Raw genomic sequence first — 24,641 nt, forward strand, 5'->3', positions numbered from 1 at the left:
TTCCACCCTTCCACCATTCCTGATCCATACCCCCCCCCTTTCTCTTCGTTCTTGATCCACCCCACCACCGTTCTTGAACATCCTCCCACATTTCTTGAATTTCCCCTCTTTCCCCTCCCCCACGTTTTCTTGATTCCTTCCCCTCGCCCCGTTTCTTGATTCTACCACGCCCCACCCATTTTCTTGAACTTCTTGATCCATCCCTTCACGTTCTTGAACCCCCCCATCTCGTCTTACCTCTCTTGATCGCCCACCCCCCTTTCCCCATTGTTTCTTGATTCCCAACCGCCTCGTCTTGCCTTTCTTGATCGCCTACCCTCCTTTTCCCCATCGTTTCTTGATTCCCAACCACCTCGTCTTGCCTTTCTTGATCGCCCACCCTCTTTTCCCCGTCGTTTCTTGATTCCCAACCGCCTCCTCTTGTCTTTCTTGATCGCCCACCTTTCTTTCCCCTTGATATCTTGATTTCTTGAATTCTTGATTTCTTGATTTCATGATTTCATGATTTCTTGATTTCTTGATCTCACCATATCTCCTTGATTCCCCTTCGTCCTCCCCTTCGCCCTCCCCTCGCCCTCATCTTTCTTGATTTCTTGATTCCCACCCTCTACACCATAACCGATTACTTGGTTTTCTGCCCCACCCACACGACTATTCCCACGATACTTGGTTCGCTGTCTTGCCCGGCCACACGACTACGCCGTGCGCCAGCCAAGCACGCGCCTTGTGCGCCCTCTGCTCCGACTCTTGCTGCACGCCACCCGTGGACTCAGCTCTCTGCTGGTAGTTACGACCGCACCGTCCGCACCTGGTTTCGTCCTCGTCAACGACACTCGTCCGCACGACCCGACACTAAGCATCCGCTCGATGACTTGGACGCCTTGGACTAAGCGATACAAAGGTCAGTCTCGTCTCCCCTCCATAAACTCCAGTATTATTATCTTCGACAGTCTCGTCTTCCCCTATCGCGTCCGCTACCGTGATATTCTCGAACATCATCGGATAGGACTAGCCACTTTGTCGAGCGTAGGGATTCTTGTGGTAGACGGATTGTCATCCGACTTGGACACTGAACGCTCCAGGGCTGTTAGACGCCCCTCACTTAGTAGATGTCTAGTAGGTCCAGCGGGTCATTGGGAGTTTGATCTTAGGATCACTCCTCTCTCGTTGATCGGTACGGCTGACGTCGCTATCCGTCAAGTCCTTATCTGCTCATTCATATTTTCTCATCATTCGGCTTACATCCCTTACATTCGCATCATAACCCTGTGACGTGAAACGCGCCGATCGATCCCGGTCGTCGTCGTTTCACATCAGTTGGCCCCTTCCGGCCATCTCCAATTGCCTACGGCTGCTCCCTGTCGCCGACGGCCGCCTCCGGCCGCCTTGGCTGTCTTGGCTTCCTCGATGGCTATGGGAGCCCTCGGCCGCCTCATCCACCCCCTCATGCCACCTCTAGCAGTCTCCGCGCGCATCCGATCTTCTCCGGCCCCCTCCGACCTTGGACCTTCTCAGGCCACCTCACCACTTCGAGTCACCGTGGGGCGCCTCGACACCTCCGGATGGCCTACGATCGATTCGGGCCTCCCCTTTGGTTGCCTTTCGGCCACCAAGGGATCCACGATCGTTTCCGGCCACGTCCACCACCTGCGGTCGCCTTGGCTGCCTATGGCCGCGTGTCCGTCTCGAGGCGGCCTATGGTAAATCTTGGCCCCTATGGCCATCGTCTCACCGCCTTGGCCACCTCTGACTAGCCCACCGCCAGTTCTGGCCGTCCCTTGGCCACCATCGGCTGCCCGACCAGCCTTGGCCGCAACGGCCGCTTCAGTCGGTCATGGTCTCAGCCGCATCGGCTGCTTCGATCGGTCACGGCCTCAGCCGCGTCGGTCACTTCGGCTGGTCATGGTCTAAGCCGCGTCGGCCGCTTCAGCTGGTCACGGTCTCAGCCGCGTCGGCCGTGTCGGCCGCTTCGGCCGATTACAGCCTCTAGGACTGCCTCGGCCACCACGCCCGCCACAGCTGGCCTACCGCCCTCGGCTACTCGCCCACCCTCGGCCACTCGGCCGCCCTCGCCCACTTGGCCGCCCTCGGCTGCCTGGCCGTCCCGGCAGCCTCCGTCCACCTCGACCCCGTCCCCCGTCATCCACCGGCCCCATCAGCCTTCTCTACCTGTCTCCAGTCACCTTACCTTACGTCGTTCTCAATCGCTGATAGGACCCTCTGCCACCCTTAGCCGACGCGACCGGCCCTCATCGCCCTAGAACATCGTGCGTCGTTGCCGTCATCCATACCACGCACGATTCAGAGATCCGTACCTTGGGCCTACCTGCGCCATGGTGTCCACCCGCGCCATATGCGCGCCTAGAGTCCGTTAGAGTAGTTTCGAGAAGAGTAGTCGCCAGAATACCCGTCGCCGTCGATGCTCACATTTGTACGTTCATAGTTAGTTAGAGCCTTCTTAGCTACAGCCTACTTAGTTATAGCCATCTTAGTCACAACCTTCGTAGTTAGTTACAGCCTTCTTAGTCCGCCGATAGAATGTAGAAGCAGCCACCTTAGGCCACTACGCCGTCCGTGACATGCAGCCGCCATATGCCCACTGCATCATCCCTCGTCACATGCCCGCCACTCCGGTCTTCTAGAGAAGCTTCAAGGGAGACGATCGCTGGATGACATGCCACCGCTAGTTTACGGCTGCGAAGTACATGCCGTAGTAGGATATACAGCCGGTGCTCCGCACCGTCGACGCCTATCTTTGTCGCTCAATAGTGGAACGAAGCCGGACCCAATCACCGCTGCCGAAGCGTCTGCCCTATGTGGGCGCTCCACCGCTCTGCCCTCCACTCCTTGTGATGTTTACACGAGCCGCTCAAGCACTTTCAAGCAGAGCATTCAGAAGAGCCGCTCGAGCATTTATTCTCTACAGGTCGTTCAGTCATCACTTTCAAGTGGGCACGTCTTATTACTGAAAGCATCAAACTCCTGGTCCCAGTCACAATCTATGCGACGTGTCACGTCTATCCAAATAATTTAAGAGACCTTTTGCAAAAAAACATCATAAATAAAAGTTGTTCATGATTCTTAGGTCACTTTATCTACTTTCAAATCGTGAACTGCGTACTCGGCTAAACATATTCTTTTATGCACTAAATCCTTAATGTTTTCGTCAAGAAAGTAATCATTAAATTAGTTATTCATAATTTTTGACAATAAACTGATTATTAAATTGTATTTAAAATATGTCACTAAATCCTTAGTTCGTCAGTCAAGAAATTAATTATATTCATAATTATCCGTCAATAAATTAATTACTATAATCCGGTCCGGTTTTTTGGCCTGGACATAAACCTTACCTAAAGTTCTGTCCATTCCCGTCCGGTCCTTTTTCAGTCCCAGTTCGGTCCAGTCCGACCGGTCCCCGGTCCAAAATGTTAAACCCTAAATGAGAGAGAGCGGAAAGGAGAGAGAGAGAGAGAGAGAGAGAGAAAGCAGAGAGAGGAGAAAGGAGAGAGAGAAAGAGAGAAAGCAGAGAGAGGGGAAAGGAGAGAGAGAAAGAGAGAAAGGAGAGAGCGAGAGAGAGAACCGAGAGAGAGGGGAAAGGAGAGAGAGAGAGAGAGAGAGAGAGAGAGAGAGAGAGAGAGAGAGAGAAGGTCACTGAGCTGGCCATTGGTGCGAAGGGAGGAGAACCGGCGGCTGAAGCATGCTCGAGAAGAGCATCAGCGGCTCGTCCTCCGGCGCAGAAACTAGCCGAAGAAGACGACCGCCGTCGAGCAGCCTCCGAATGCCAGCCCCCACGACCAAGGAGAGCCCAGACGCCCCCGCGGCCATCATCCAATATCGCACAACCGACCCCAAGTACGACCACTTCCCCCTTCCCTCCTGCACGTGCGCCTTCGCCACCGCCAGCAGCGCCACCATCGCAAAGGAAACCCCCGCCACCCCCGCCATCTTCCTCCCTCCGTCCTCGCTTCCTCTGAAGCTCAGAAGATAAACCACCGGCGGCACCGCCCCCACCAACACGAAGAACAGCAGAGCCACCCCCGCGTGCAGCCAGAATCGCGACCTGTCTCCCAGTTTCTGCTCATACCGCTCCTCGGAAGCCCCGTTTCTCAACTCTATCAGCTGCAATCATCGCCCCGAATGATCATGACACACTCCTCAATGATGATGATGATGATGATGATGATGATGATTATCGTGATTGTTGCCGTGATGATTTTGTTTAGAGAAAGATGATTGATTATGCCGATGATGAGGATGATAATGAACACGGTTATCGTGATGATGTTACGGTGATGATGCCGATGGTCGTGTTGATAATGCTGATGATCAATGTGGTGATTATTGATAATGATGACAAATGACATGATGGCTGTGCTCGTGATGATGATAACGAATGCGGTGATATGGATAATGATGATAATTGCGATGATAGTTGCGACAGTGACGGTGCTAATCGATGTGGTGATATTGATAGTCGATGATTACGACGGTGGTTATGACAACGAAGATGATGATGGTGACAATTGATGTGGTGATATTGATAACGATGATCGTTATGACAATGGATGAGATGACGATAATGATGGTGACAACCGACACAGGGATAAACATAAACAATGACGCTTTGGCTAGTATGATGATGATGATGATGATTGATGCTTGATGATTGATGATTGTCAATAATTGATGACGATGATGACGATCATGATGATGATGATGATGATGATGATGATGATTGATGATTGATGATGATGACGATGATGATTGATGATGATGACGATGATGATGATGATGATGATGATGATGATGATGATGATGACGATTGATGATTGATGATGATGATGATGATGATGAAAATGCACATTGTGAAGCATTATCGGCAGGCCCCCAGCCAGCACACCAAAGGCAATGGCAAAGACGCAAGCTGTCAACATGAAGTACTGGCAGATATCAGATGAGTGTCAATAGAAAAATCTAAGAGAAAACAATGGACTTTACAACCTATGACTTAAAGGGGCATTCCAACAAATACCAGTGTTTTTTTTTTCTTTTTTTTACACATACCAGTTTGAGTCCCAGCGCCTGCCGTTGCTGAAACCACGCTAAACCCGGCAATGGATTCTAGAAGACTGCCATACACAATGGCTTTCAATAAATTCCACTTAGGCGCCTGCCTGAGACATTTATCTGTACTCTGTTCCCCTACCAATATCCAAGTCTCGTTGCTGGCAGGCAGTTTGAGACCTTGAACGAACGGACTAGGATCAATTGCAGAGGGCCCAGCTGATGATGAAATATTTGCGTCTTTGGCCACATCTTCTGGCACAGGCATTATCTCGTTCTCTGAGGAAATCCAGCAGAACCTAGGTTATTAACCAAGAATAGAGAAAAGATTATCTATAAGAAACAAAACAAAAGTTATTTATAAATCACCATCATTTTAAATAAAGTATTTTGATGATAATATGTCAGGATCCCTGACCGTGGTCCAGGGCAGGTCCGTCATTTGCCTTTGGGATGGTTTTGCAACATTAGTCTGGCTACTAATTGCTTACCTTCATGTGATTTAAAGGAGTTTGGGTTCTTTTTTTTCAGCTAACAAAATACAGCACACACTTGGTTGGTTCAGTCCAGATAAAAGCGCAAAAGCTAATTGAAAGAAATTTGGTTACCTTGACTCGGGGGAGGGAGCCGACTGGGAGCAATTATGATGGATTTCGCTGATAATGGAGCCGTCCCATCTTTTTTCACGTCTTCAGGTACAGGCATGATCACATCCTCTATGAAAATCCATCAGAAGATAGATTAGAATATATCAATCACGCAAAGCATAGGGCTGCTAGTAGACTGCACATCTAGGAAACTCTTAGCATAATATTGTAAAAGTTGTGGCTAATATATAGTAATGATTCACACGATCACTTGGCATCCAATGGTTTCTGTCTACCCGGGTCAATGTTTATATAGTTCATTAAGCATTTGCGTTAGAGCCACCTGTCACCCAGCGTAAAGAACCAACACCTGGTTAAAATTAGACCATTCATTATTGGGCTTCCGATTTAAAAGAACTTGGTTCTTCAAAACAGTTGACAAATGCATCTATAAGGACAAGATAACTCGTTCAGGGATGTAGATCGAATAAGAAAAAAGCTATAATGACGAGGCATGATTACCTTGGCTGATTTCTACCATCTTTCCCTTATGATCTTCCCAAAGTGCTGAGGCTTTCACATCTTGTGGGAACACTTCATTGTGGATTGTTGTATCTTTCCCAAGTTCTTGAACCATCTTTGAGATGCCACTGCTACTAGCAACCGTAACTTCAGCAGGCAGACGATTTTCTTTTTCCCTGGAAAGATTCAACAAAGTGGCTTTGCTTCCTTCCTCACCTGTGCTCGAATCCAATCCTGGATAAGTACAAGTCACGAAGAAGCGAAGAGGAATCAGTTTTGGATAGACCATGTCATTTTTTTAATGTTGGAAGAATTTTAGGTTTTCAGATTCCATTATGATCCTCTACCCTTTCATGTGTAGTTTAGTCATTTTTCTTTAGAATTGTTTCCCTTGAATAGATGTTTTCATCCCTTCCTCTTTTTATACACTTCCTTGATCATGACTATGGAGACCTACCCCCGTCTCTGTCAGTTCTCTTTTCATCTCAAATCATGTTTGTCAGCTGTCTAAAAAGTTTTGCTTTTTCCAAGAAATTTAAAATAGCAATATCCTGGAATACGGTTTTTCATTTCTGAGATTTGACTGTTAAACACAAGCGCTCAGCCGCGACTCTGTTTCCTCGTGTTTTTATTATGTCACTGGTACTGTGCTCTATTTCTCAAGAGACTGGACCCATTCCAGATTAACCTAATATGTTCTTTTATTTCTGGGCCTACTTATGAATTACTCATAATAGGCCTCTTTTTATATTGCTAGTATTTAAGACAACCAGCCATCCACGAGTAATGTGAGTTTTCCCCTACCTAAACCCTAACCCTCTGTCTACATCCGGGAAGAACACTGCGATTGCAGTGTTTGACATTGAGAATTGTGAGTTTTCATGTTTCCAAAAATAACGCATGTCATCAAGTGGGTTGAGAAAAGAAATCTATGGAAAAGACAACAAACACATCAATCACAAAGAGCACATACCTATTTCTCCCTGTTTCTTTCTGCCCATCAATGAATCATAAAAAGAAAGGAGCATGTTTTGTCTTCTCTCTGGAGTTTCATCCGGACCATGAGTGTTAGTGCTTTCTTCCTTCTTGCCAAAAATCTTGAATAATTTAAACCCACGGTCTGTTTGCAAATGACCAAGGATTAGACTTCAGTTATCTGGGAAAACCTAAAAGAGTGACATTGCTTCTTTAGACTGATCAAAAGAAATAGGAATTCAAGTCTAAAGAAGGGGAAGGACCAGAGTTGGGGAAGTTAAGAGTGGAGAAGAGGCTTCCTCGTTTCCCTCATCAACGGCCAAATCACTTTTTCTTCGAATTTATATTGAGATTACATCCAAAAGCCCATAATTAACATCATGAGCATCAGAACCAGAAAAAAAGTAATTTGATACTTTTAGTTGATTCATTACTGTACACAAGAATGTCCCACTTGTTTCTCTTATGAAAAGTACACAAGGAGAAAGAAACTTATGTCTTCACAATATACATTAATCATTATTTTCATGCCACAAGGATTATGTCTAGATGCACAAACATGTGAAACTTTCGTTCCAGATCAGGCAACTATTGTTAGATGACTATTCAATGTAGTTTGGATTTAGATATAGCTGTTGACTAAATGGAATTAAACAAATTTGAGACATATAAACAAGTACAAAAGGTATCACGATTGTAGTCGGCATGGTTTAAAAGCAAAATAAAATAAAGCATCATACAGGACTCTGTCACATACCTGTTGAAATAAAATAGCTGAAGCATGATAAGCACCTAAACACTTCAGGCGCAGTGTCAGACCCTTCATCCTTGTTCTCAGTCCCAGAAGAGCTGGAGTTGAGATCAAGCTGAGGCGCGCCATTTTTTGCCAATTTTGCATTAGAATTATCTTCCTTCGTTGTTCTCTTTCTTTTTCTTAAAACTACTCTTCTGGTAATGCACGAGTGACAATTTGGGCAGTATAAATCATGAGTTTCCTGCTCCTCAAGAATCCTCTCCAGACTAATTGTTGTCTCAACTTCTTTCAGCTTTTCAATTTTCTCCTCCATTCCAGTGACCACTTCTATTTCTGTATCTTCATCTTTATCGATGTTGCTGATCTGTAAAATAGGCATAGAAACACGTTCAGCTGGCATCAAAACAGCTTCACTTTCTTCAAGACTCTGATTAGAGTTTGGTGGTTCATCTTTCTCTAATGTGATTTCGATGCTTTCACCTGAGATCTTTGTGTCTGCGACAATTTAAGAAAAAAACTTGTTGGGTGAGCTCGAAAAAATCAATCATTAAGTACGAAAACTTAGCTTAATTTCTGCTTAAACTCAAAGCGCACACAGTTCCACGCGGAAGAGAATAAACTATACTTTCTTGAACAAAATATAATGAAGGAATCTAAACCCTTGTTCCGAAGAATGTGATGCAATAAAAGAGAAGTTATATACTAAGATGAAGCATGAGGTATAACTTGTGATATCAAAAACAATCTATATGATCATAAACCTCTGATCTGAAAGACATGATTTGAAAGTGGAAAGCCAAAATGGGCTCAGGCATCAGTCCAGGATCTGGTGCAAAGGTTGCAGATGTGAAAACTGATGGCCTGGAGTAGGTTGAGGTCTAGCAGATGAAGATGCATTTTTTCATCATTGTCCCAGTTGTGGGGGAGCGACAATGATGACTTGACTACTGTCATTGTCATCCTGGAACGGACAAATGACGAGCCATCATCATCAACAAGGATGATAAGCTTGGGGCGTCAGGGACAGGTGAGATGGCCCTGCAGTAGAAACCATGTCGCCCATGTATTGGCATAATGCTGTAGGGTTATGGAGAGAAGGCACGCACAGCGAGGCTGAAAAAGACAGAAACAACACCAAGGTCAGCAATGGCATGTGAGGACCGGGCCACAATTGCAGGAGGTAGCCATGGGCAGAAGAGAGGATTTGCCCTTCCATCCTCATCACCATCATAATCATGGTCTTCATCATCATCATTCTCATCATCCTATGCCACAATGATGACAAGTGATGATGATGATAACTCATCATTGTCATCCGGTCATCATAATATAGGACACCATGCCCAAAGTCAGAGAAAGCAAGTTGGATGATATTTCCAGAAAAATTCGGTAACGATCCCCATGGAGATCTGAAGAAGCCCCAAGGAGGGAGGAAGCTCCGAGGAGAGAGAAAATGCAGAAGAAAACAACTTACACAATTTAGGGTTCCCTTCAAGAGGATACATATAGAGAGAGAGATGTGAGAGTGAGAGGAAAATAAAACAAGAAAGATACATATTCAACAAGATCTAACAAAATCAAGACATGGGACGAGGGATAGAGAGGAGAATAGGAGAGATGGAAGGGGTAAGAGAGAAGAAGAGAGAGCGATAGGTGAACAAACTCTCAAGAGCCTTCGAATCGGGAGTTCTTGCCCTCACGAAAGCCGGATACAGCTACTCATGCCAAGAAACCATAGGGTGATCATTCATCAAAAGTCCCTCCAATGACCTTCCAAGGGGGTATTTATAACCGTACGATTTCAAGAATCGGTTATCTCATCAGGACTCAAACAAATTCCTTGTATCTTGCGTCCTAGAATCATAGATGACATAATTTCTCTCAGTTCTACTTCTCTCTACCAATCACCTATTCATCTCTCTCCATTTTCACCTATGGTAGAAACAAGAGTCCAAGTTTTAGCGTAAAATGAGTGACAGGGTTTTCAGACATTCTTGTGATCAACATCACCCAAATGATAATTTTCTTCCAGGAAATCTAAAAGAAAGACAACTTACCGCTTTGTTTATTTAAGTTATGATATCAAATTAATGAACGTGTTGTGATAAAACTACAAAATCAAGGACTAACAAGCTGATACAGTTCCCTCGGGAGAGATATCGCAGTAGTTGCCGAGAGAATATGAAACCACGTGGATCAATTTCACAAATTCAAGAATTTCCAAGATTAGTAATATTCCAAGGAAATGCCAGACGATTCAAATAGTCAGGGAGAGAGACCAACTGTAGTGTTGTATGAGAAGAGATCAGCAGGGAGAGAAAAGGAAATGGGGTAGTAGCTAGGACAAGCCTAATCGGCCTTGTCCCTCTTTGGTGGCGAGAGTATCTCCCAACAATCAGCCCGAGCTCTGACGTCGGCTCCAAGAAAATACCCCTCCCTTCTGTTTTGGGGTCCCCTTTTATTTATAGGTAGGTTGCCCAGAAATCTCATCACACGTTGCTTGAGGAGCTAGGTGTGATATCTCTCTTTCTCTTCTCCATCTATGTCCAGGATATTCCCATATCACAAAGCCAATCACCATCCAATTCAGGTTTTATGTCATTTTCGGTCCTCAGATATAACTAGTTTCATGAATTATTATAGAACAATCTTTATGAAGTAATGGATCAAACTCCTAATTCATTCATTGAATAGGACAAAGCCTGAGATCAGATAAATCAATCCCACGAAAAGAAGTCCCTTGGACTATTTTAGAATTTCGCTTAAATTCTAAAATAGACAGTAGGAACGCCATATGACTATTTATATGAATAACCAGGTAAGGCAGCACTTTTTGAACAAGTGGCTTGAGTGAATAGTTTCATGACGTTCAGCAGAGCGTAGGGTAACTTAGGAGTTTCTTTTGAGAACTAAAGCATCAACATGTTATCATTGTTCAAAAATAACAACAGCGATAAAAGAAGTTTGGCTACGCTCAGCAAAACTTAGGGTAATTTAAGAGTATCTTTCGATAATAAAAGCGTCTGCATTTTATCACTATTCCCAAATAACAATAATTAAAGCGCCAACGTTATCACCGTTCCCAAATAACAATAATATTACTTAAAAGATGAATGAGACCGAATTCTAATTTCCACTTTCGTCCAATTTTAAACAATTGACAGATTCAAATCAAACGCTCCGCTAGATGCAACAATGTAATTGAAACACCGAGAAGAAGTTAAAACAGATGAATTACTCCAATATCGAAATTTCAGTTGTGTTGAATCTGATCTGAAATTTCTATGATTACGAGTAATTGATAAATTCTTACTCGAACTATGTCCTATACGAAGCTCAGATATTAAATGAAAGAGAAATATGCCATAGATGATGACACAACTCGAAAACGTCCCGCGATGGCTGAAATGAATGAGGCTAAATTCTAAATTCAAAGAGCGCGGAGGCAAATTTACCGTTTTCATGGTCGTCCAGCCCACCAATTACCAAGTCAACATCCCCTACTTCAGCTTCAAGAACTGCTTCACTATCCGCCATCAATCGCCTGCGATACCTCGTTACATTCGAACTCTCTCCAGATTCGTCCGTCGGAGCCATTTTGGCTGCGCAGTTTCCAATTCGCCCGCCATCCTTCGCCCGTCCAACTATAATGGAGCTGTAACCGCTGATGCATCCTTAAATATCTTCTACGGACAAACGACAACGAGATTGGATCTAGGGTGGGGGAGCAGATAAGCAGAGGTGATGATCTGTAGCACACTTCTCCCGCTATTGGAATTTTTTTTTCTCGACAAATTAACTTCAAGAAATCAATGCCGACAACGACGTCCGCTGTAGATGAGTCGTGCGATTCAGCCGCCATTGACAATCTCAAAGATCGTCGATCGAAGAATTGCAAATCCTCCATCGCGCGAAATCAATGAACTTCACGAGTTCGTAGTTAATTTGATGGATTATGCTTTAAGAGATTAATGTTTTTTGCATTTAAAACTTCAACTTGCTCGTTGGTTAACTTTTCTTTGAATAAAACCCTGGAAGAAACAAAATTGCGATGACAACCTTAAATATTGAGGCAGCCATTGGTCCTTTCACATGCCATGTATTTAAAATATTATTATATTCTTTTTATAATTGAATGGCTCCACTTGTATGATGGGTTGTCACCTCTGATGGTTAACACTTCTGCATCAAGGCCATTTATGAAATCCAATAAGGCATGGAAACATTAGTCAATGTACTTTGCGTTGGACAGTTTCTTGATAATATATATATATATGTGAAATAATTGGATGGGTTCTTGTTAAAATATGATTTTATAGCATAGTGCATTTGTGCTTCAACACCACATTATTCACTATCTGCATCGCAGTGTGGCTGCCAAGTCAGACTAAGTTTTGATATGATTTGAGACTGCGTGTGTTCTAGATGTATACTTGGTTAACTATGTGATGAATTCATCTACATCTTTTAAGGACTGAAAAGCCATTTGATAATTTAAGACTAGTGCACTTTTTGATAATAGATTTAATAATACATATTTCTGATGAAAATCATGAGAAAAGAGGAGGTGAAATTTAATTCACTGTCTTATTAGTTAGAACCCCCATAAATTTAGGGTTGAAGATACTCTAGGCCCCCGTTGAGGATTAAAAATACCTTCCATTTAGATCATTATAATTATGTTTAGATTAATTCAACTAATATATGGAGGAGGCCGAGCAAGGCCAAATATGTGTATATTAAATTAAATTTTTATCCATCCTTCCGCGTTCAATGCTAAATAAAGGTTAGATTGTTATCTTTTAATCTCCCTTCTCATACGTTTTTATTAGCTTTTGTGTATATGCCTGCTTTTTTAATTGAGCTAATATTATTTTCTTCCAATGAAACCATGCCTTATGCTAGAGAAAGAATCAGTTCTTTATGTGTTTAACATAACAATATATTTCAACTATATGGAAATCTAATTCAAATGTGGGGAAAAATTTTTAAGTTCCATATTATGTTAGCATAGGTGATGCAGAACAACAGGAGGTGATGGCTGTAGGACGACTGATGGCGAAGCCCTCGACCTATCTAAGTTTTTTCCCCTAGGTTTTAGGTAAAATTTTCATCTTTCTAGTTAGGGTTTCCTGTTGTTTCTCATGGGGCCTATATATAGGATCCCTTGGGTAAAGAAGAAACAAGTCTTGAGATTGAAATTTTTGGAACAAGAGTGAGTTAGAGAGAGTTGAAGAAGGCGGCGCCACCGCCGCCGGTCCCTTTCAGTCGACGCCCGCGTGCGCTTCCCTCCGGCCTCCGCCTGCGCGCGCACCCCGCAGCCGCCACATGTGCACCCACCACGCTGCGCCGTACAGCCGCGCCGCACCACCGCTGCGCCGCTGCGCGCGCCGCGCGACTTCATCGTGCTGTGCCTGCCGCCACGCGCGAGACCGCTACAAGACACCTGGCAGCGCCGCGCATGCCCGCTCCTGCGCCGCCGGCGCGACAGAAACGCTGGCCGCGCTTCGCGCCGCAGCGCCGCTGTGCCCGTCGCCGTCGCGCGCCAGACCCGCACCGCCGCGCGCTTCGAGTCGCGCCACCCGTGCGCTCTAAAACCATGCCGCCACGCGCTCGTAGCTGCACCACCGCACGCGCCATTCCGCGCCGCCGGGCGCCCGGCCGCACGACTCGCCGCTTGCCCAACCTGCGTGCCGCCGCGCTGACTCGCGCTGCCGGCGCCCGGCACTGCCCTGCCGCGCGCCTAGAGCCACGCTGCGCCCGTCTGGTCCAGTGGGCCAACGCCTATTGGGCCGGTGCCACTAGTCAGGCCCAACGTGGCCCAATCCGCTGGCTTGGCTCCCGCGCCCCGAGGCGCCACAACCGCAACCTGAAGCGCCGCGAGCTCAAGCTGTCATGCACGCGTCCCGAGGCACCACGTCAGCCCTAGCCGCCATGCACGCGCCCGATGATGCCACATCCGCCCTAAACCCCTTGATGGGCCATTATATTGGGCCGCCGCCAGCCCAGTTGGCCTCCTGGGCCAACCCACCCAAGACCGCGGCCCAACTCCGCAGTCCAGATCACGGCCCAGCCCCGCGGTCTAAACCGTGGTCACCCGCAGCCCAGCCCGCGGTCCAGTCTGTGGCCCAGCCACAGCTGCCTCCGGTCGCCTCCGGCCGCCTCCATCCGCCGCCTCTGGCTGCCTTCCGCTGTTGATTTCGGCTGCCTTCTGCCGCCGCCCGCTGCCGCCTCCGTCCGTCTTCCGCCGCCCCCTCCGGCCACCACCCGCCACCACCTCCGGCCGCCGCTCGCGCCTCGCCGCGCCGCAGCTACCTCCGGCGATGCCGCCACCGCTCCGCCACCGCTGCCGCCGCCGGCCACTTCGCCGCTGCCGCCACCGCTGACGCCGCTGTTGCGCCGCCGGCAGCCGCCCGACGGCCTCAGCTGCGCGCGCCGCCACGGTAGGCCGCCGCCCTCGGCCGCGGTACGCCACCGTCCCGGCCGTTGTACGCCGCCGCCCTCGGCCGCCGCTGCCGCCGCCTCGGCCACCGTAAGCTGTCGTACCATCCGCCGCCGTCTCGCCGTCTGGCCGGTGGATTTGCCCGCCCACCGGTCATCAGGCTTACCAATGCCTCGACGACTACCACGTGGGGCGCAGACCGTGTTGAGATAGCGACACCTTCGGCCCCAACGAATTGAGGACCCCGCACAGGGCCTTTCCGGGACACCCCACCCAAAGCGGGACGTGCAGTCCGAGACGATCATCCCCGAAAAGGACGAGCGGACCACCCTTCTGCCGTAGGACGTCCCGTGATGACGTCCTACATCAATGACTGAGGTGACGGAAAAAGGGACGATGGGATGCTAGATATTGGGCTGGTTTAGGGAGGGAATGGATAAAACAGACCACAATTCACACAATCGATTTCGAAGACTTAAATCCGATGAGATAGTAGTGGTGCAGCCCTTTTCCTCGTCGAGGGCGGGAGTACTGTCTTCAACCACCGCGATGATGCCAAGCACCAAAATCAATACTATCGAATTCATCTCCACGGAAAACTCAAGAAAAACTTAATCCACTGGTCATTGAAAATTCCAGAAAATCCAAACAAATCCGACGGCAGTGGAAGAACTTCTCGCGGAACACTGGACGAAAAACACAGGACACCAAAGAGTTTTAGGAGTACCTCTGCACAGGGGTGCGTGATGAGGATGCGGGGAATTCTAGTCGTGTCGCTGACGAGCGTGGGACATGGTCTGGATGCGAGCGGCAATTAGAGAGCGAGGACGGCCAAGGGGCGGGCAATTCCCGGCGCTAGGCGCTCGACGGCCTGGCCGCTGGGCGGCCCTGGCTGGGCAGCCTGGCGTTTGAGTGGCTGGGCGTTGGGCCGCCTGGTCGCTTAGGCGGCTAGGGCGCTGGGCGTCCCTGGCGAAGGCCGGCCAGGTGCTGCGGCAACCAGGCACTGGGCGGCTGACGCTAGGCGCTCGGCAGCTTGGGCACTGGGTAGCCCTGGCGGGGGCGGCCTGGGGCTGGGACGGTGGGGCGCTGGGCGGCTGGCGCTAGGCGCCGGAGGCCTGGGCGCTAGGCGGCCGACGCTAGGCGCCGGCCTGGGCGCTGGGCGCTTGGCGGGCGGCCTGGCATCGGGCGCCAGCGCTGGCGGCCGGCGCTAGTCGCTGGGCGACCTGGGCGTGCGGCCCTGGCGAGGCGGCCTGGCGCTTGGGTGGCTGGGCGCTAGGCGGCCTGGTCGCTCAGTCAGCCTGGGCGCTAGGGTTTGCCCATCCCGATGCCGGTATCGGGACGGATGCTGAACCGGATACCGGAAATGAATTTTCCGGCATCCTTTTTTTTCGATATCCAGATACCGGATATCGGTATCGGATATCGGTTGCTACAGTGCTGATATCCGATACCGGTATCCGTTCGATACCGGCATCTGTCTCCGTCTCAGGGGGACAGATGACGGTATCGGATATCGGATCGAATTATTTATCACTCTCTCTTTCTCTCACTCGTTTGCACTGGTTCGCTCTCTTCCTTTCGTTTTCGCTCTATCTCTCTCGCTCTCGTTCACACTCGTTCGCTCTGATTCTCACTCTATCTCTCTCGCTCTTGTTCACACTCGTTCTCTCTCATTCTCGCTCTCTCTCTCTCATTGGCTCTAGTTCTCGCTCTTTCTCTCTTTCGCACTCGTTCTCTCTATCTCGTTTGCTCAATCTCTCTCTCTTCTCTCCCCCTCCCCCTCCCTCTCTCCCTCTCGCTCAGCTGTTCATGCCTCTCTCCCTAAAAATATGAGAAGCTCATTAAAACCACGTTTCTCTCTCCTAAATTTTTGGTCGGCTGGCTTTTCACATTTTGTAGAGGTAACGTGGGGAAGGGGGTACCACAAGTTATTTTTACTTGGTCATACAACTTTGTTATTATATACATGAGACTATTTTTTATTTCTTCCATATGGGATAGAGGGATTCTGGTTGTGTTAAACTCGAAATCCCTTCATCCCATATGGAAAGATAAAGCAAATTTTGTTTCTATTTATTGGAAGGCATACTGATTAATTAATAAATTAATATACATATATAACGCTCTTAAAAATAGCGACAATAGACATAGCTATTATTTTGATATTTAGTAATATAACGACCTCATTTAATATATACTAATAAAAGTTTCTAAAATCTCCCATGTGGGATAACTGGATTCAGAGTTTACCTTAACTTTGAATCCTGTTATCCCATATGGAAGAAAAAAAAATTGCACACTAATTAATAACGGGTGTTGAATATATATCAAAATTGAATAATGTGATTTAAACTAACAAGTGTAATGTGAAAAGGTTGAATATTTTATCGGTTGATTCCGGATATCGGAACCGATATCCGGATATCGAAAACCGCTATCCGGTATCTGGTACCGATATCCGTCCTCACCCCCCGATATCCGATACCGATATCCGTCTAACCCCTTCTAGACGGATATTGATCGATATCCGACACCGTCTCATTTTTTCCCGGATATTGGATGTCGATTGTCCAATACCGTTTGACGGATGGATATCGGTTGGGCGAACCCTACTGGGCGCTGGGCATTCCTGGCGAAGGGGCGACTGGGCGCTGGGACGGCCAGGCGCTGGGTGGTTGGCGCTAGGCGCTCGGCGGCCTGGGCGCTGGGCGGCCCTGGCGTGGGCGGCCTGGTCGCTCTAGCGGCCTGAGTGCTGGGTGGCCCTGGCGAAGGGCGACCGAGCACTATGGTGGCCTGGCGCTGGCGACCAGGCGTTGGGCGGCAGGGCACGAGTGGACACGGAGATGGAGCGGCGGTCGTCGGAACATGGAATATGCATATAAGTTGACACAATCATAATCAAAGGAATATGCATATAAGTTGACTTAAGGAACATGTACCCGCCAGAACTCTGATAGGACAAGTTAGTATGACAAGAATAACTGAACTTAAATCTTATTGGAAATTTTATTCCATCCTAGTTTGTTCAATTAAATGTAGGTCCTGAAGAGTAATCTATGTGTACATTATGTATTATTATTTAACCTAAATGTTTCTGAGTTTCTACAAATATATGTCACCGAGATCAATATCCTCATAATTTTCCACTGATCAAGGAATAATGATTTTTTAAAATGGGTATCTTTTTTCAAGTAAACCTGTTTGTGCATTTGATGTCTTAAAATTCCTTTTTTTTCAAAAATTCAGGATGTGCACTAGATTGTGTGAAAGATAATTCAAAGCTCTTCTGGTTTGGCGACTATTTTTTGTCATTTTTATATAACTGATTAAGTGACAAACTGGAAGATTTCAATGCAACTCATTAATTTTAGTTGAATATATTTATCACTCATAAAACATATAAAAGAAGTTAATTATTCTCGATAAAATAATCGAACCCTATTCCTCAAAATTCCCAATAAATTCGTGTCAACAATACAATTCCTTCAATCTTATGTTAAGACAATTTTTTCTTGCAGTATTTATACTCTGCAAAGTCTATAATCAATTCTGTCAATATGAATTAACTTATGTATAATCGGTTATAGTTTGAAATATGAATTGAGTGTTGACAACATCTTTTGACTGAATTAATCGGTTATAATTTGTCGAAAACTTTGGACTGTGATAACCATGTAATAATATTGATGTACTAATACTATAGGATCTGACATTTCTTTGTGATGTTAAAATACAACTATCTTCATTATTATGAAGATACTAAGTATTTCGTGGAATGATTCGTCCTAAATGATTTTGTTATAGTTTGAAATACTGAGATGGTCTTGAAAAGTTTGAATGACTGACCGAGATGAATCATTAATCAAATTATATTGCCCGATACTGAAAACATGTTGCCGATGTTAGTTCCACATAATAGTTTTCGATGTTTCTTATTTAAACTCCATATATAACCAAAAAATACATGAATATCTACTTACGAGAATCACGTTGGTTGAGTATTCAAGGAAGAGATTTGTTGCTTAAGTGCTAATTTTTCTGGAACCTGTAGGGCAATAGAATTTGAGTAGGGATTAAATGACACTCAAGCATAGGAGCTTATTAATTATCTCACAGGTCAGAATTTTAAACTGGATCATTATAAGTCAGAAATTTAAGGTTATTTTTTATTTAACCTTCATTCTTAACTGTCACGCCTCCAGGGGCAATTGATAAGCAACCATTACGTACCTACATGTCAAGGAAGAGGAAGGTACCTAGTCACACACGTACGGGGTAACCCACACGTGTGAGTATTTGAATAAAGGCGGGAAAACAAGCCGGCAAGAAGAGTATAAATAAAGAAGAGGGGCAATTGTCCGGGGCATTCGGGCACTCTCTGAAGAACTGAGGAGATTCTCCGCCACCGACCGCCGATCCGGCCAGATCCTGTTGCCACTCGGAGATCTATCGGAGGACTCATCTTTTCCAGGCTATTCTTCTTATCTTTCTCTCTTCACCTCAGATCTGTCCATTGCATTTGTTCTTTCAACTCTGTACCGAGACTTGGGATTTATCGGGACAATTGAGTTTCTATTCTCGGAGTTCGTCTTACATTTGAAGAAGTGCGTCGTGATTCTCGTGGATCTGTTAGGCCTAACAGAGTCCTAACAGCAATTCTATATCCAATATCTTATCTAGGTCTCTTACCTTTATTTTCCATTATCCCAGAATTAGATTATCAACGCAAGTACGTTTTACCCGTAAAGTAAAAAAGGAATTGATCAAAAAATTGAAAATATTCCCAACATTGCAGGAAAATAGCAGAAATAAGATCCGCGTGAATGCAAACAGAAAAAAAGTGGACTGTTGGACTCCGATCTAATAAGTGAATGAAGAGACCAAAGAAAATTTTAATAAACCAAATGTTAATCACATGAATATACATCATTATGGGCACATTATTATTGCTTGAGGCGTGTAGATTTTTGCTCTTGTTTTCAGTGTAAAATGAGGACTTGGGCATTTTAAGCTGTCAACAGCTCATACTTGGCTGCCCCGGCCTCTTCCATGAGCTATCATCTTTAAAGAATTGATTGACTAGCAAGCGTTGAGCTCCAAGTTGCATTCTGCAGAGGTTCTTACCAACGATTTGGGATGAACATCCTCAAAGGGCTTTGGCCAATAAGGAGAAAGCGCTACAACCCCGCCTATGATTATAAGAGCCGGTGAAATCAATCTTGCCTCCTGGACTTCATTTGCCAGATCATGCAGCTCAGCGAAAACCTGTTGAAGCACATTTTTTTAAGAGTGATTATTTTTATTTAAGTTTTCTACTCAGAAAGATGTCAATATTCTTTTCAACCAAAAATAAAAATCCATGATCCTGACATATTGACCGGCCCAATAATACTCAAGATTCTATGAAGACGTCATCGAAATTTTTATTTATGTAAACATGTGAAAATAAGTATGTCGAGGAAAAGTTGTGAAAAATAATTATTAATGATTTATTCCGCATGCAAAAAATAGTTCCCTTTAATTGAGGACAGTTAAATTTCTCATGTCCGTCGTAGAGATAGAAATTTATAAAAAATGGCATAAAGTAAATGAATATGAAACAGCAGAAGTACGCGCAAGTTGTCTGAAAATTTATTCTACCCAAAAAGAATATTGCATGTACTCCTTGCATGAAGCATAATATTTTGAGATAAAACTTATTCTTAATGTTTTCTTCCCCCAGCATAAAAAATTTCTTCTAACACCGATTTTTCTTTGAAGTTTTACTATGCAAAGTACCCATTTAATAATTATCGAAGTACTGCTCACCACTCGTTGCTGAGGGGTCGTCCCTCTCTCCACAGCAGCAGCTGGGGTCTGTGGCTGTAGCCCATGGCTGATTAGCCTCTGGGCAAGAGAAGGAAGTGTGGACAAACCCATGTAGACGACCAATGTTGCTTCTGGGTCGGCTGCGTTTTCGGCCACAAAGAGCGGATCGGTTCCTCCATTCCTTGAATGCCCTGTCAGAAATCTGATGCTGCATAAAAATAATAAATACGTTAATGTCCTATAATGGATGCGTTTATAGCTTCAGTTTGTGTTTCAAATCATTAAGTGTTTATAGCTTCGGTGTCACCGATAACATGTAGATGACAACAATGATGATGGCGATGGTGACGGCGTCATCCCTTTGTTGATGATGGACTCGTCATTGTCATTCATTCAGGCCAATCATGAATGGTGACGATTATGATGAATTTGTCATCCATCCCAAATAAGAGAATTTTTTTACAGCACGGATTCACCAAAGACAATGACAAGTGGATGATTACTAATAGAATTCAGCTGGTCATCATCCATGAAAATTGTGTCGTCATTATCCACCAACCTTTTAAGGACTATCAAGACCGTAAGACAGACCACTTTCATTTATAAAACAATATTTGTTTATTATTCTGTAATGGAATAAATTTTTTTTTTGAAGAAAACTCTGTAATGGAATAAATAAAATTCAATCAAACAGAAAAACATTGAAATCCCATAAAAATTCAACTAAGCCAATAAATCCACAGATGGATATGGAAGAGAGTTGCGTAATTTCAGGGAAACGGTAATTTTTATTTTATTTCCAAAAACAACAGTTAGTCAGTGTTTAAACGCAAAAAGGTAGAACAAAAGATTGATCACCTGTTGGCAATTCCTCTGTGAGTCAGTGGAATGCCAAGCTCAGCGGCAATGCCAGAGGCAGACGTGATTCCTGGTAGGATTAAGAAGAAGAAGACAGATTAACCACATATCATTGAGAAGAAGATAAACTAATCACGGATTATTAAGCAGATTATTAATCAAATAATTCCAAATCAAGAGGAGAGTTGCATCTCACAGCACCTGGAACTACTTTAACTCGAATACCCTGTTGCTGCAGGTAATCGATTTCTTCTCCGCCCCGTCCAAATATCTGATGCAAAGAGTGGCTTACTTAGCATGGAAATTCGTGTTTTTTTTCTGTATAAAAACTACAAAGGAGAGAACCAACTAAAAGACGGGAGAGATAAATGGATAGAGCTAGGGAGAAAGATTTTATGACTAAGCGGCAGGGAAATACACACAATGTGAGATATGTACAGAGAGAAAAAGATATATATGAAGAGAGAGAAAAAGGTAAATACAGAGAGATAGCCATAGATAACGATAGACTGAAAGATTTAAAGACAGAGAGATAGATATAGAAAGCGGTGCACACATACTGAGAAAGATGGGTGAATAGATGAATAGATAAAAAACAGAGAAAGCGACAGATAGATAAACATACAAAGATAAATGGAGAGAAAGCGATTAAAGACAGAGAGCGATAGAGAGAGATAAATAAAAAGAGACAGAGCGACCACGAGAAAGAGAAATATAGATAGTGAGACAGATAACGACAAAGATGGTGAGATAGATAGCGAGATATAAAAGATACAGAGAAAGCGATAAAGACAGCCAGACAGATAGAGACAAAGATAAAGATTGAAAGAAAAAAGAGATAAAAACACAGAGATAGAGATCGGTAGATAGAAAAAGATAGATTATGGTAAAAGAAGGTAGGCTCACCAGCGGGTCTCCGCCCTTTAATCTCACTACATTCGCCCCCGCCTCCGCAAAATTCCACAGCAACTGATGAATCTCCTCCTGGAGAGTACCCTCCCGTCAATCACACGAACAGATTCCCAAGAAATCGGCGAGGAAAACTTTCAAAATCAAACCTGCGTGCGACTGTGATACCCAGAAGTCTTTCCCACATACAGAAGCCGAGCGTCCGGCCGCACCAGACGAAGAACTTCATGAGACACAAGCCGGTCGTAGAGGATGAGATCAGCAGCTTCAATGGCGCGAACCGCCTTAAGGGTGAGCAATTCCGGGTCTCCAGGCCCTGTTCCTACCAGAGTCACATCGCCCAATTGAGACCCGCTCGAACTCCTCTTCTCCCTTAGAAGATTGAGCAGAATTCTAAGCTCCGGCAGCTGGAGAGCGATCTCGCGCCGGCCATCGTCGCCCCAAACTTCGTTCTCAAGAACGGGAGATGGGTCTGCGAGATGGGTTCCTTTGTAAAGCCAGGAATCCCTCTGGAATCTCTCGATCGAGTCGTTCTCTGTGAAAGGAGAGGAGGAGGAAGAAGAAGAGACGGTGAGAGAGGCGCTGGGAGGGGAAGAGAGGGAAAGGGGGAAGAAGGGTCGGAGAGAAGGGGATGAGGGGTTAAAAAGGAGAGATTTTGAAGGGAGAGAAGGGCAGTTGATCGCCATGGCCGCCCGGGAAGCCATTACGATTGCTCTACGCCGGGAGAGAGAGGTTATTTGAGGAGAGGGAAGGGTGAGGTCGCTCCTGGGTTCGAACTGGCTTCTTCGGAGATGAAGGGTCTCTTGGCCTCTTCCTCCATGCAAGGGTCGCCGGCTTTGCAGTGGCGCATCTCGCAGAGGCCAGATATTTTGCCGGATGACGTGATGATGTAATGACGGGACGGGTGACGTGTAATAGGACGGACGACGCCGTTGAGTTGGATGATGTAATGACGTGTCATGGGGCCCACCCTTAAGTTTGGATAATATTTTAATTATTATAATATTATACAAACTTAAGATGGCGGTGGAATCCAAAAATTATGAGATTAATTTCACACCTATATATATTTTATTAGCTAAACAGTAGAGTGGGTATATGAATATGGTTATTTAAATATGTTGCACTTTAATGTTATTCTATTAATAAGGAAAAATTTTAAACTCCGAATAAGGGCATTCCTTTGGGCTAATTTGTGTGATGTGGTATGCTATGCCAAATTGTCGCATTAATTCGCATTGGACACCGCTCTAGGCTTCTCATGCAACTAAAAAATTTGCATATGTGGGATGGCAGCGCGGTCTCGTGAGGTGAGGAGCAAATTTTGGAATGCTTGGAAAAACTACTATACAGTGAGCAGGACAGCTGTGGGTAGGGTTTGACAGTCCCAGTCCGTTCTTGTTCAGTCATGGTCTAGTCCGGACGGGTCCCATACTGGTCAGGTTGACTAGTCAATGTCAAAGTCAAAGTAGAAAAGTTATGTTCATAGTAATGTTAAATATCGTCTACATCAAGTGGATGCCCACAAATGATCAAATATATAGCATCTAGGCTGAGATCAGTAGAAACCTCTCCGTTAAGTTGGATTTGATAATTTTAGAGTTTTATAAAAATATTAAATTAATATTAAATAATAGACTTCCTGTTCTACTTCGGTTTGACCCTTAGATCTAAACCTGTTTGACAAACCGGTCCACCCCCAAATGGAGGACATACGGTCCCAGTTTGGTGCGGTCAAACTGCTCCTCTGTCCTAAATATCCAACCCTAGTTGTGGGGTGGAAATCTGAGCAAGTCTCAAAACTACTCATGAGAGACCGAGTAAAGAGAGTCAAAGAAATGAGAAATGAGATAGAGAGAGAGAGAGAAGAATAACAAAAGAGATCAGAAATGGGTGAGAGATAGATGAATAACAAGAGAGAACAGGAAAGAGAGAGAGAGAGAGTGATGGAGGACCATCCTGGAGACGGCGCGCCAGGACGACAGCAGCCACGTCGAGCAGCCCGCGCCGATGCTCGCCACCTGGGGTTCAAGTACCCCGCGTAAGAACTCCTATCTTTACTTATGTTCATTTCATGTTTGTTTGTATTTTTGGATTAGTGGACTGGGCCAATGTGTTGGGCCTCGTCCTCGTCATTTCCTTTTACTTTTATATTTATATTTTTGAATTTGTAAGGAGAGGTCGAACCACGTCTCGCGACGGTTCGTCCTCTCCCACGTTCTCTTGGCACCTATCCTCCCTATATAAGGGGATGGCATGCCCAAGGAACATTTGGAGTCATTGTTGAAAAGTTTATTCACAATTCGTCTCCCCCTATCATAGAGAGTAGTGTAGGGGGTTTGGCTAACCCCACCCCACGTCGAGATCACTCCGTGGGAAGAGCTCACGTCTCTCCCGTTGAGATCACTCCGAGGGAGACGTGTTAAAGCGCTTCGTCGAGATCACTCCGGTGCGAGGAAAGAGTTTCAAGAAGCCGCCGCCATCAAGAATCGAAAGAGGCCTTCGTCGAGATTACTCCGGGGGTCTTGGGAGATTCAAGAAGCGTCGCCGACACGCCATCAACCGGGGAAATCTGCCCCGCCGAGGGAGCACACCCCTGATCCGTCAAGAACTCCTCTTTCTTGGAGGGTTCTTGGTTGTTACAGTTCAAGAAAGCCATTTCTTGGTACCTTTTTCCACCCTTCCACCATTCCTGATCCATCCCCCCCCCCTTTCTCTT

General features: G+C 45.5%; 2 protein-coding genes across 4 annotated transcripts; both read right to left on the minus strand.

Moving 5' to 3' along the window:
- Positions 1–3,257: 3,257 nt before the first annotated feature.
- On the minus strand, positions 3,258–11,837 carry LOC144710230 (membrane protein of ER body-like protein). 3 transcript variants are annotated; one of them, XM_078583938.1, is made up of 9 exons: positions 11,361–11,837; positions 8,386–8,400; positions 7,909–8,269; positions 7,150–7,296; positions 6,177–6,410; positions 5,676–5,783; positions 5,068–5,346; positions 4,866–4,927; positions 3,258–4,122 (listed from the first exon to the last, which is right to left on the minus strand). In XM_078583938.1, exons 1-9 carry the CDS (start codon positions 11,367–11,369, stop codon positions 3,652–3,654), a joined length of 1,686 nt encoding a protein of 561 aa, XP_078440064.1. In that variant the 5' UTR covers positions 11,370–11,837; the 3' UTR covers positions 3,258–3,651. The 3 variants fall into 3 exon arrangements, with proteins under 3 accessions (XP_078440064.1, XP_078440065.1, XP_078440063.1); XM_078583939.1 differs by lacking the exon at positions 8,386–8,400; XM_078583937.1 differs by having other exon boundaries at positions 7,909–8,400.
- Positions 11,838–19,211: 7,374 nt separating this feature from the next.
- Positions 19,212–22,754, minus strand: UPM1 (urophorphyrin methylase 1). The gene is made up of 6 exons (XM_078583944.1): positions 22,072–22,754; positions 21,920–21,997; positions 21,215–21,284; positions 21,014–21,083; positions 20,156–20,363; positions 19,212–19,612 (listed from the first exon to the last, which is right to left on the minus strand). Exons 1-6 carry the CDS (start codon positions 22,624–22,626, stop codon positions 19,427–19,429), a joined length of 1,167 nt encoding a protein of 388 aa, XP_078440070.1. The 5' UTR covers positions 22,627–22,754; the 3' UTR covers positions 19,212–19,426.
- Positions 22,755–24,641: the final 1,887 nt, after the last annotated feature.

This window comes from Wolffia australiana, chromosome 12 (assembly GCF_029677425.1).
Source record: "Wolffia australiana isolate 7733 chromosome 12, ASM2967742v1".
NCBI classification, from domain to species: domain Eukaryota; kingdom Viridiplantae; phylum Streptophyta; class Magnoliopsida; order Alismatales; family Araceae; genus Wolffia; species Wolffia australiana.